Source organism: Anguilla rostrata, chromosome 3 (assembly GCF_018555375.3).
Source record: "Anguilla rostrata isolate EN2019 chromosome 3, ASM1855537v3, whole genome shotgun sequence".
NCBI classification, from domain to species: Eukaryota; Metazoa; Chordata; class Actinopteri; order Anguilliformes; family Anguillidae; genus Anguilla; species Anguilla rostrata.
In genome coordinates, this window is record NC_057935.1 from 11,934,908 (window position 1) to 11,946,509 (window position 11,602).

The following is an 11,602-nucleotide window of genomic DNA, read 5'->3' on the forward strand; positions in this document are numbered from 1 at the left end:
GATGCAGGTACTGCTATCCAGGTATCAGGAAATCATAGAAAGCGGGTTCGGTGCACTATCTCTATTTTAGTTTCACAGTTTTCTCTCCCCTTGTTAGCACTGAATCTTTGTTTTATTGGCTATTTCTTTCTTCTAGCCTTTTGTGGCATTATTTGTCAGCTATGTAAATGTTTAATGAGCAAAATCTGAATGGCAGAGGGGAAAGTATCGATTGAAGCAATTAAACCTACAAATAATTTCAGTTGTTAATTTCACATAACCTAAAAAATAACAATATATGTTTATTTGTATGTGTTTTGACAATGTTTTCTTCACATTATCTCCAACTTTTGAGAATTACTCATTCAAACAACAGTAGTAAATTAATGATCCCAAATATAAGAAATTGCGCTATCTGGTGGCGGTAGTTGATAAGAGAAAGTCAGACTTGTTCTGCCAGTAAACGTTTGAAATAAGCAGAGACAAGCCACTGGTAACAGCATAGGCAATCATTGCAATGTATCGTCCCACAAGTTTTTTACATACTTAAATCCCATAAGCACTTGCCCTGTATAACTTGTCTAATATTTTTTCGGACTTCCTCACCTATGTGTTATCGCGTAGTGACTACATCACACGATATGACTACACACGAGAGAATGTGAAGTGGTAGACGTGGCGCTTACGTCAGCAATCCGGTGACTGACCCGGATCGAAACCTCAAACACAGTAACTAGAGGCTCTGAGGAAGACTGAAAGAAAAAGACACGGATTTACCGGTGAGAACGGAGCTAAATCTATCAGAACTTTCATTTGGGATAGACTTCCGGATTGATAAGGGTCCAGTTGTGAAGCCTATTCGACCAGTTATTGGTGTCTTGTTTAAGCTTAGCTAGTAATGGACTGATTGTTAGCTGGCTAGACTACTTAGCATTAGCTATCAGCAAATTCGCAACAGTACATTCGTTTGCTAATTTATGGTACATTGTGTAGGCTTATACCGTTTATATGCGAATCGGTCGACATTATACTTGAAATGCGGGCTATGGTATTATATTTACGATGTTATATGTTGTATTATTTAAGTTGTGCTTTAAATGCGATTTCAAGCTTTAACGGGAAGAGGATTGATTGCTGTTGATGGGTAATACAACCAATGGGAAGTTAGAATATGGTTACAGATGACTTGTATCTCATCGAATCAGATCATAGGAGGAAGCCGGTAACTGCCGAGTGATGTGGCTTTTTGACCAGTTACGTGAGGAAACGGACTCTAATGACTCAATGCAATGGAGTTGTCCAATGGAATTTCTGTATGATTTAGGAAGGGCAGGAAATGGTAGATCCATCAGTCAATTGGATCAGTGAAGAGGTGGGTCAGAAAAATAAGGGTTAGGTTGTGGTTCTTGTAGCTAAGTTTATTAAATGGCTGGCAGCTAGCGCGCTAGCTTTAGCTCAGTCCATGGACTAAGTTCTCAGATTTGCCTTGAATCAATTTTGAACAAAAAGCATGGCTCTACACATTAAGTTTCGTACATTGTGTTTTAGATACGATGATATATTGAAGGTTGATCTATAGTTGTTACCAACTTGTTGGGCTTGCATTATCTGAAAGTCGCTAGCGCTAGCTATCTTGCTTCTTACCCAGCTGGCGTAATGTTACGTATTCAACAGCTGTAACCGCTGGTTGTCTATGGATTGTAGTTGGTGCGGCGTGTATTTTTTGTTTGTTTTGATACACTGTGACCAATGGATGTGTTGATTTTTTTAACATTCATTTTTATCGTCATGGATTGTTATCGGAAAATAATTCTAGAATGATATTGATGGCCGCGGCATGTTTTGGATTTGGAACGATTGTTTAATTTTTGAATTGTGCAGCTTTGTTTGCTAAATTACCCGTAGGTAACTTATTCTGAAGTCTGGGAGTTTCTGATGTGCTTACTCAATGTATTTTTCACGATCCACTGGATTAAGTCAAAGCTATAAATGTGTAACGTTAGTTTATTGAGTTCTGTTTAATGTCAGTGCACTACTGATATTTTATTTGAAAAAGTAGAAATTGATACTTGTATTAGTATTTAGTACACACACGAGTAATTCTCGAACATAATCCTTTTTTTTCTTTTAACATATATAGGCTTAATGGTTGCATTTCCCTCCCAGTTTGTTATGTTGATTTCAAGCACTTCTCTAGTGTGCTAGCAATGTTTTGGGACTTCAGGAATAGATTTGCTTTCAATTTCCTCAAGGAAACATAGTGCCATGCAGTTATTTTTTATCATCAAGGTAATTTCGCCATATTAAACTGAACATAGAGTATAACAATAATGAGCAAAAATGACATTATCTTAAACCAGTGTGTTTACTTGATTCCAGGCAATTGGGTATATTTGTAAGAGCAACATTAACAAGCACCATTTCTGTGCTTCTGGTAGCTCATTGCATTATTGAGGGCCTGGAGATGAATGTATTTTGAGATGTGTTGCCAAGGATGTAGGTTTTGCAGGGGTGTCAGGTTTAATGTTGGATGGAAGGAGCTGTGATGGCAGCAACACAATGATTTTATTTATCAAGGAGAGGTCGTTGCAAAGATAATTTGTTGTTCCATTCTAGATTCATCCCCCTCTAGAATGGAACAACATGTTCATAGAATCAGTGGTTTTGGGGAAGTTTGCTGCCTAGTAGAGCTGGTATGTCATGGGGGCTGGCAGATGAACTAGTTAAATGCTATTAGATTATCAGTAGTAGGAAAAAACATAGGCTGGAACAGCAGATTAAAGTTGTTTAATCTAGCGGACTCAGAAGAGAGTCGCAAGCAGTGATCTCTGAGGAACGCCTGGTCAAAGGCTGTGATGTTGAGCATCTACTGTGCAAATATGCCTGCAGTAGAACAGTCGCAGCAAGGGAAAGGCAGGCAGCTCTTGCTAGCGAACAGGTACAGGTAAGTACACAGTATAATGCTGTCCCACACCCCTCCCAGGTGATGAGTCTCCATGAACACGCGTCGCCGCCACGGTCCTAGAAGCAGTCAGCAGGGGGTGTACCTCGGGCCTTCTCAGACCCAGTCACAGCTGATCCACCCGCCAGACGCGCCCCTCGTAGCAGCCCCGCCGCCCCCCACCGCTCCACCGCCAGTGGACAGCAGCAACATGTCCTGTCGGGATCGCACGCAGGAGTTTCTGTCAGCTTGCAAGTCTCTACAGGGAAGACAGGTGAGAAGCTCACCGCCCCGCGGCACGCACACATCCTCTCATGTGCGCCGTTCGCGCTGCGGGGTCGCGGCCGGTTTTAAAAGGGAAAATCCCACAGTTCGACCTCAGCGGGGGAGACCTCAGCTTCATTAGTGCGAGTCTCAAACTGGCTGTAGCCGGTCCTTCCAAAAAGGTGGTCTGACGAAAAACATGGGTTTGCTTCCCTAAATAAATGATTCTTTGACGTTCTGAGTGACGGAGGGTGAGGCAGGGGTGTGTGGGTCGCACGTTAATCTTTCTTTGTTTTTCTTTGTGCGTTCGTCTCTCTGGACCGTGCAGAATGGGATCCAGAGCAATAAACCAGCCCTCAACATACTCCGACAGCGCAGCGATTTCACGCTCATGGCTAAGTCAGTCCCTGCATTCTTTTCATGTGTTTTGCTCGCTGTCATTTGCATGCTGTTATGCTTCATTACCCTTTGCTTGTATGGTGAGCTCCATTTATCGCCTTGTTGCTCCGGATAAAATTATCTGCTTAAGTGACTGTAATGTAATGTTATTATTATGGCTGCAGTGGGTATTAATGGAATTAAATGCTGCAAGTATTACAAAAACGTGGCTCGTGGACAAATTTTTTAAAGTTTATGCTTGGGCCATGACAAGTGCGCTTTGTAAAACTATTTTTTAATTTAACATTTGATAAATGTGTTTTCATGATTATCTGAAAGGATCAAATGTGTGCATGAAAAGCAAGAGCAGTGCTGTTTTAGTTGACACCCTATTGGCTGTAATGTTGTAATTTCATAGAAAGGTTAAAAGCCATTACATACATTTCCTTGTTTTTATGCTGATGAGTTGTATTATATGCCCCCTATCATGCTTCTAAAATTTAGGGGAGTCCCTTACTGATCATTTACGGTAGTGGCTGGTTGTTCAAGGGAAAAAACCTTACAATCATTTCCTACTTTCGCTTTCTTTTTTCTCACGCAGGAGGATCGGAAAAGACCTAAGCAACACGTTCGCCAAACTGGAAAAGCTCACAATACGTAAGAGCTCATTGGCTGCTGTTGCTGTTGATGAAAATCATATATTGGTGGTAGTTATGGTTAACATGAAAAACAATGATGCAAAGGTCATGAACAAATAAGTACATAGAAGTTTTTTGGTTTAACTCTTTAAATCTTAAAAATTTTTTTTTTTTTTTTTTAAATATACAGTTGCCAAAAGAAAATCCTTGTTTGATGACAAGGCTGTGGAGATCGAAGAACTAACATACATTATCAAGCAGGTAATGGAACCGTGCTGCGTTTCCTGTGTGTGTTTATATGTGTTTTTTGCACCCCAAAGATGGCGCACCTAGTTTGTATGTATTATTTTGAGTGTGAGGGGACAAAGACCAGCACAAGTAAATTGTAAAAGTCAATATAATCAATAATTACACAGTCAATATAATAATACAGTCACTATAATACAGCCTCCTTTAGTTGTTTCATTCCTTGCTGAAAGAAATTAGCATTGCGGCTAGACAGACACAGGCAGAAACACCTGTCTGTGGTGACTGCAGCCTATGTGCTGTATCTTAAAAATAACTAAAAAATGTTGTTATTTTGGTCTCACCTCTGTGCCCCACTTCTGATATACCAAATGTCAAATGTTTCTCCTAGGACATTAACAGCCTGAATAAACAGATAGCGCAGCTGCAGGAGCTGGTGCGCTCGCGAAGCAGTCAAAATGGCCGCCATGTCCAGACACATTCCAACACCATCGTCGTCTCCCTGCAGGTAGGTCTTGGCCCCGCCCACAGCGACTACAAGCTCTTCTAATACACTGATTTTTCATGCTTCATGAAAATGTTATTTTACATGTGATGGAATTTTCAATCTTCATCCGGTGTGTTGCTTTGCTATTTTCAGGATTTTTTACGATACTACCTTATATTTTCGTTCTGTTTGTCGGAGTTGGAAGTCTAACCTTGCCTTGTGTTTTCTCCCTTCCCTTTTAGTCTAAACTCGCGTCCATGTCAAACGACTTCAAATCAGTGCTTGAAGTGAGAACAGAGGTAAGCCTCAAAGGAGTGGTCATGGAAATCATTTTCTGCTTCTTGTACAAAACTGCATTACCTAACTGCTATTTGCCTGACCTCTAATTTTATGTTATTACTGTTAACCCCTCCCCCTCACTTTTGATACCCGGCATTGCCTGAGTGGCGCTTGGCGCTTCTCTGTAGCGGACTCGCTGTCTGTCAGGGATCAGGGGTCCATGGTGGGCTGCAGGCTTCTTGCGGTGTGCAGCCTCAGTGTGCAGGTGGCACAGAGTGACTTTGTTTCCCTCTGCAGAACCTGAAGCAGCAGCGCAGTCGAAGGGAGCAGTTCTCTCAGGCCCCAGCATCCTCCTCCCCTCTACACGCCAACAACTTCAGTAAGACCCTCTTCTTACCCCCCCTCCCCCCCCTCGTCCTCGTCCCTCTGCATTCTGAGTGGCCATTTTGTCTCTGTGCCAACATGGACAGGTTGTCATGATCAGTCAAGGGGATGCCACTGATACTCTTGTATCTTCTTTTCCCACCTCCTTTGTCCTTGGTATGTTTCTGTTGTCCGCTCTGCTTATTTCTCTCGTTTCTCACTTCCCTTTGCGTCTTCCTCAGAGAGCTCCGTCTTGATGCAGGATGAGACGAAGAGGTCGGGCGACGTTTCCATAGATATGGACTCGCGCGCCAGTCAGCAGCTGCAGCTCATAGACGAACAGGTGATTGTCCCACTGATGCACTGTATTTTGCCCAAAGTCCTTTTCTGAAATGACTTCTATGGTGTTGGTAACAGTGTCACTCATTGTGTTGACACAAGTGCCACCGATGGTGGTATATTAGTAACTTACTGGGGATGTAAGATAATATTGGGGTCATATTGTAATTGGCTGACGAAGACTCCGTAGTTCTCTAGACCCTTGATTTCTGCTTAATAGTAAAGTAAGCAAGCTGAAATGCTGTGTTGTGCAGACAGAATTTCTTACATTTTTCCTTCATAAGTTCTGTTCTTATCTGCTTCCTCCGTGAATTTTGGAACTTAGATGCAGTTTGCATTGATGCTATAATGCTATATGCTGTAGTGTAGAATAGGGCCAGTTACACACTGGCTGTTGATATTGCCCCAGAAGCGCTATGTCGGGCACTCTTAAGTAAGCCTCACTGATACACGGCTGTGTCGGTCTCCTGCCCCCCAGGACTCCTACATACAGAGCCGCGCCGACACCATGCAGAACATCGAGTCCACCATCGTGGAGCTGGGCTCCATATTCCAGCAGCTGGCACACATGGTGAAGGAGCAGGAGGAGACTGTACAGAGGTGAGAGAGGGGGAGGTGCACGCTGTATGAGGGGTCCTGTAGCGGGCGCAAGGAAGCAAGTTTGTCCTGTTAGTTTGTTTGGATAAGGGTGTCTGCTTCACCCTTTATGTAACCTTCTCCTTCTTCCCCTTTGAACCTTCCCTCTCCTCCTTTCCTTCCTAGGATCGACGCAAACGTGGAGGACACGCAGCTGAACGTGGATGCCGCCCACGGCGAGATCCTCAAGTACTTCCAGTCTGTCTCCTCGCACCGCTGGCTGCTGGTGAAGATCTTCCTCATCCTCATCGTCTTCTTCATCGTCTTTGTGGTCTTCCTGGCCTGAGCGCAAGCGGAGGCGAAGGAAGGGGACGAGACTGAGGAGGAGGAGGAGGAGGACCAGGCTACATTACAGTACAGAGTACAGCGGACAGGAGATGGCTAAGAGAGGAGTGGTTTGGGAGGGAATCGGATGACTGAAGAACGAGTGCATGTGTGTGTGTCTGTGTTAGCATGTGTGTGTGCAGGTGAGCGCGTTAACATGCGATAGCCTTTGTGTGTGTGTGAGTGCATTTGTGTGTGTGTGTGTGTATGCGTGCGTTTGTGTGTGTGTGTGTGTGTGTGTGTGTGTGTGCGCGTGTGTGTGCGCATGTGTTTGTGTGTGTGTGTGTGTGTGCGTGCGCGTGTGTGCGCGCGTGTGTTTGTGTGTGTGTGTGTGCACGTTCTGAGAGTGTGATTGAGAACTCTGTCTCCATATCTCATTCTCTCTTTTGAGAGGTGGTGAAGGTAAATATTGCATAAATTACTATTTCTGGGACACAAGTTGCATAATGGCAGGTCTTATCTGCCTGCCTGGTGACTGGTATTCTCACTGACTTTTCGAGACCTTTGTATGCCACCAGTTACATGTCAGAAAATAATAAAATAAGTGAGATACATACATTTAAAACGTTATTTCATACGGTGTTGTAGTTTTATTTGAAACACAAATGATTTTAAAAATAATGATTACAGAATACGATTTCCATTACTTGAGCTAATTTTCCAAACTGCTTCAAAACCAGTGCTGTTTTTCCCTTTAGTGCTCTACTCAGGGGGTATAATATGGAGAATAGATCTGTGAGTTAATTGGCCACATTTCTCTTTTCTGTGAGAAATGAAACGCCCGTCCATGCCTTTACACGGTAAGGGTGAGTCGCTTCGTTTGGCTCTAGTTAAGGATTAATCTTCAGCGTGTCCTCTGATACCATCTGGCGATAAAGACCAGTGCTTTCCTTTGGCCGTGATTTAAAATGAAGGATTTTCTTGGGGTGTAAATACAGGTTTTTCTGAGACACAAGAGACAATGGTTCAGCTTGAAGTGGGAAAATTTTATGTGTGAAGAGAGAATTTTTTTCACTGGCTTTATAAACGTCTTTTGTGTGCAGGAAAATGCAACCAAATCTCCCAGCCCATAATTGTTTCCTGGCAGGTCATTTGGCTGCGTGGGCTGAATGGCATGGAAGATAAATTTGTCTGCATACAGGAGCTTGCATTGCATTGTTGGCCATTTCTGAGGAGTTGCTATCATTGTGAAGTGCTGCCATCTCTTGTAGAGTTTCCCCTGTTGATAGTGTTATACAATATTATCCATTGCCACGTTTCTTTTACTGGAATCCCCCTGTTGATTTCCAATCTCCATTTGATCTGAATGGAATGATGAAACCCTTTTGAAACTTTGTGTTGCTATTATTTTTTTGCCATTGTTCGGTTTTGTGGCAAAATGCAAATATATGTTCTGTATTGGTTTGAGAGAGCTGATGTGAGAATTAAACTTCTTCACGTCCCAATTTTTAAGCATTGCAGTTTTGTTGGGGGTGAAAAGACCACTGAAGACCCCAGATATTGATACCATGACTGCATGGTTACTGTAGATTTTTATTTAATCTTTTTTTTTTTTCAATTTTATTTTAGAAACATTCCTGCTTTGTAAAAAAAAAAAAAAAAGAGTGAGACTGGGGAGAGAAAGAAAGAGGAGGGGAGAGAGAGAGGGAGAAGGGGAACATCTGGCACTAATATTTGGCAGTCATAGCCTTAATAAGCACTGCGGCCTGATCGAGGTGCTCCGTTTGTAAAAGTGGTTTCTTGGTTCTGCGATCCTAGGCGTGTGCCCAGATGTGTTGGGAAGTGTCCACATTATTTATCACTTGATATCAGGTCCCAGCTGTACACTCTGCCGCCTTGGTACTTCGCCCAGAGTAGTCCGGGGGCCTGCATTGTAACATGGGGCATTATGCGTGAAGTGAATCCGCTGATGTATTATTTAACAACGCCCAACAGGTCAGCGCTGAAAGGAACAAAAGTAATGTTTTGTGCTGGGCCCTGTGTTCCTGTTTTATCTGGGTGACTGCAGAGCTTTTATTTGTTTTGTTTTTTTCCCCCCACAATGCCAGATGACCCTTTCTATGACCTCCTTGGGTGGTGGGGGAAAGCTGATTCTTACTCTTCAATGGCATGAAGCTTTTCTGTACTCTTTCTCTATCTCTCTGTCGGTAGATTCCCAACTGCTCTTACAGTAGCCTCCATCTGAAATTGAAGGATGGGAGTGAGCGCGAGGGAGGGGACTGTCTGCACAGTTGCTCGGCATTACTAACAGTTCTGTGCAATGGCTGCAGCGTAAGGAAGTGCTGCTTCCCTTACAGCCTTGATGAAGCCAGTCCTAAAGTGTTCCTCCACCTGAAGACCATTTTAGAAAGTTACACATGCGCACCCCTGCATTTTATTACATTTTGAGACGTATTTGACTGAATGGATCTTTTAATTTTACTTGTGATTTTTCACCCTGAAAGTAACTGTAAATATTATTAGGGGATCAACTTTGGACTTGCCTTCTCAAATGGACTGAAAAGGGGGGTGGGAGGGGTGGGGGTACTTTAGTGGCCCCTGTATCTTGGCTGGAGAGGAGCGTGGGGGTGCTGAAAGAGAGCAGGGGTTCCTTCCTGCGGTTTCAGTATCCGAGCTGCCGGCTACATCTAACGTTAAACCGCAAAACAAGTGTAAATATAGATAAAATCGTGAAATGTTTAAAATTGTATATGTCATCATTTATTTTTCTTTTTTTCTCTCCTGGGGTTTTATTTGCCAAAACGGGACTAGTGAGGGACAGTGAAAGCCAAGAAAGGGAGAGCGAGAGACTGGCCTTTTGAGGCTTAATATCCTCATTTTCTAAAGAGCAGCACATTTTCTGAAAGCACTTGGTAGATTTCCAAACCTCTTTAGTTGTTTACGGTCATCTTCACACTTTCCCTCCATTTTCTTGACATGGATTCCTCGCTGCTTGTTCTCCATCTTGCCATACTTTTCTGTCAAACACTAATATTTTTATTTTGTTTATATTCTCTCTCTCTCTCTCTCTCTGCACAACGGTCTCTTCCTCTCCCTCTTTCTAGAACTAATGTGAATAAGAGAATGGCGTAAACCTACAGAACAGTGTCTGTAATGACACTTTTTTATTTTAGCTCTCCTGTTTCTGACTTTTTAGCCCAATGCTTCTATTGTATAAATTGCAAATAATGTATTGAGAAGTGAATATTAAAAAGCAAACTCAAAACGCAACACCATCTGCCGTGTGCCTTTCTGTGTGTATCTTTTACTGCCACGCCCCCTCTTCAGCAGATTTTAAACTTTCGGTTTTGTTCAAAACAGCATTTTTCAGTTTTACAGTAATTTGTTGCTGTTAACATCCAGTATAACCTGTTCTGATAAAACCTTCTCAACCAATCACATGACATGATTCTGTATCAGCAGATCATGTGTACAAGGTCCTGTGCTACCCTCCTCCATCTCCCAACGTCTACATTTACCTGTATTTAAACTATACTCGTGCTCTTCCAAGCCAGCATGAAAGATAACATTGAAAACAATCATACTTGTGGACAATGCACAAATACAATTATGTTAAAAAAAAATTTTTAAAACATGGAAGTGTTCCTTTCTGTTTGTTGTGATTCTGTTACATGTATGTGAAATCGCATTAAAGGCACAGAACTACATTCTTGTTCATGAACATTAAAAGAATGAGCTTATACAGAATACTGATGTGCACACATGGGTAATCTAAATTAAGAAGAAAAATGTTCAATCTGTCATGCTCACAGTAAAGCACCACATTCAGTGATGTTTCTTAATGCCAATCTATATGTAAAATTGTATTTTATTACATTGTATAGTTTGTTTTCAGATTTCTTAGTCCTCTGGATATGAATCGGATGAGATGACTGAACCATCTTTCTCTGAGAGCAGTGTTACGTCATGTACGTACTGGTTTCCATCTCCCTTTCTCGGTCTTTCTCCTTTAATAGTTCCCCTCTAATTTTGCTTCCTTTGATGCGGTGCTCAGAGCAGAAGGCGATGAAGGAGAGGAGCTGCTTCTCCCAGTGGCTGGCCTGCACCCTCGTGTGCTCCTCCCCAAAGACCCCCCCCCCCCCCCCGGCCCCCACCCCCGGCAGTCACATGGCAACGAGTGGAGGATGCGCAGCACCCCATGGGCTTCAGGGTCAAACCCGGTCACCATCTTTCTGAGCATTGGGGAAGGGGGGAGGGGGGGAAGAGAGAAGAGAGAGAGAGATGCTATGACGTATATGCTGTGCATCCTAACGGGATTTTGATGGCACACTGCTGAATGGACCTGGAGAGTTTTAATGTGAATCTGCAAAGCAACTTAATCATTTCAGGGACATACTGAGGATAAGGGAGAGGAAGGCACTCGAGTTTGAATCTTTCTGCGAGGGAGAGGCAATGTAGCAACAAGAGCTTTTCAGACAAGAGGCTTTGTATGGGTGACACTTCATGGAAAAGTGGGTGTACCTCAGCTGGTGATTGGGGACTGGAGTGGGAGGCGCATCGCTGGAGGGGGAGGCGCATCACTTAAGTTCAGTGTATGCTTGAGCCACAAAGTGTACTGTGGTTTAGGCATATGCTGGTATCAATGGAGTACAAACTATGATTTGTGCTCAACTGATACTAGTCACAGATTTAGTATCTTAACACAAAAATGGCTCTGCATCATGTTTTAGATTAAGTAAAAGAAATAAAATCAATATACAGGACAAGCATATTGGTCTAAATATGAAA

General features: G+C 42.8%; 1 protein-coding gene across 3 annotated transcripts; it reads left to right on the forward strand.

The window, feature by feature from the left end:
* The first annotated feature begins 605 nt into the window (after nt 1–605).
* On the forward strand, nt 606–10,084 carry stx5a (syntaxin 5A). Of its 3 annotated transcripts, none has more exons than XM_064326175.1 (11): nt 606–758; nt 2,963–3,194; nt 3,513–3,583; nt 4,164–4,219; nt 4,391–4,461; nt 4,838–4,954; nt 5,176–5,232; nt 5,510–5,591; nt 5,818–5,918; nt 6,393–6,514; nt 6,677–10,084. In XM_064326175.1, exons 2-11 carry the CDS (start codon nt 2,976–2,978, stop codon nt 6,834–6,836), a joined length of 1,056 nt encoding a protein of 351 aa, XP_064182245.1. In that variant the 5' UTR covers nt 606–758; nt 2,963–2,975; the 3' UTR covers nt 6,837–10,084. The 3 variants fall into 3 exon arrangements, with proteins under 3 accessions (XP_064182245.1, XP_064182247.1, XP_064182246.1); XM_064326177.1 differs by lacking the exon at nt 606–758 and adding an exon at nt 1,329–1,351; XM_064326176.1 differs by lacking the exon at nt 606–758 and adding an exon at nt 1,480–2,268.
* The last annotated feature ends 1,518 nt before the right edge of the window (nt 10,085–11,602 follow it).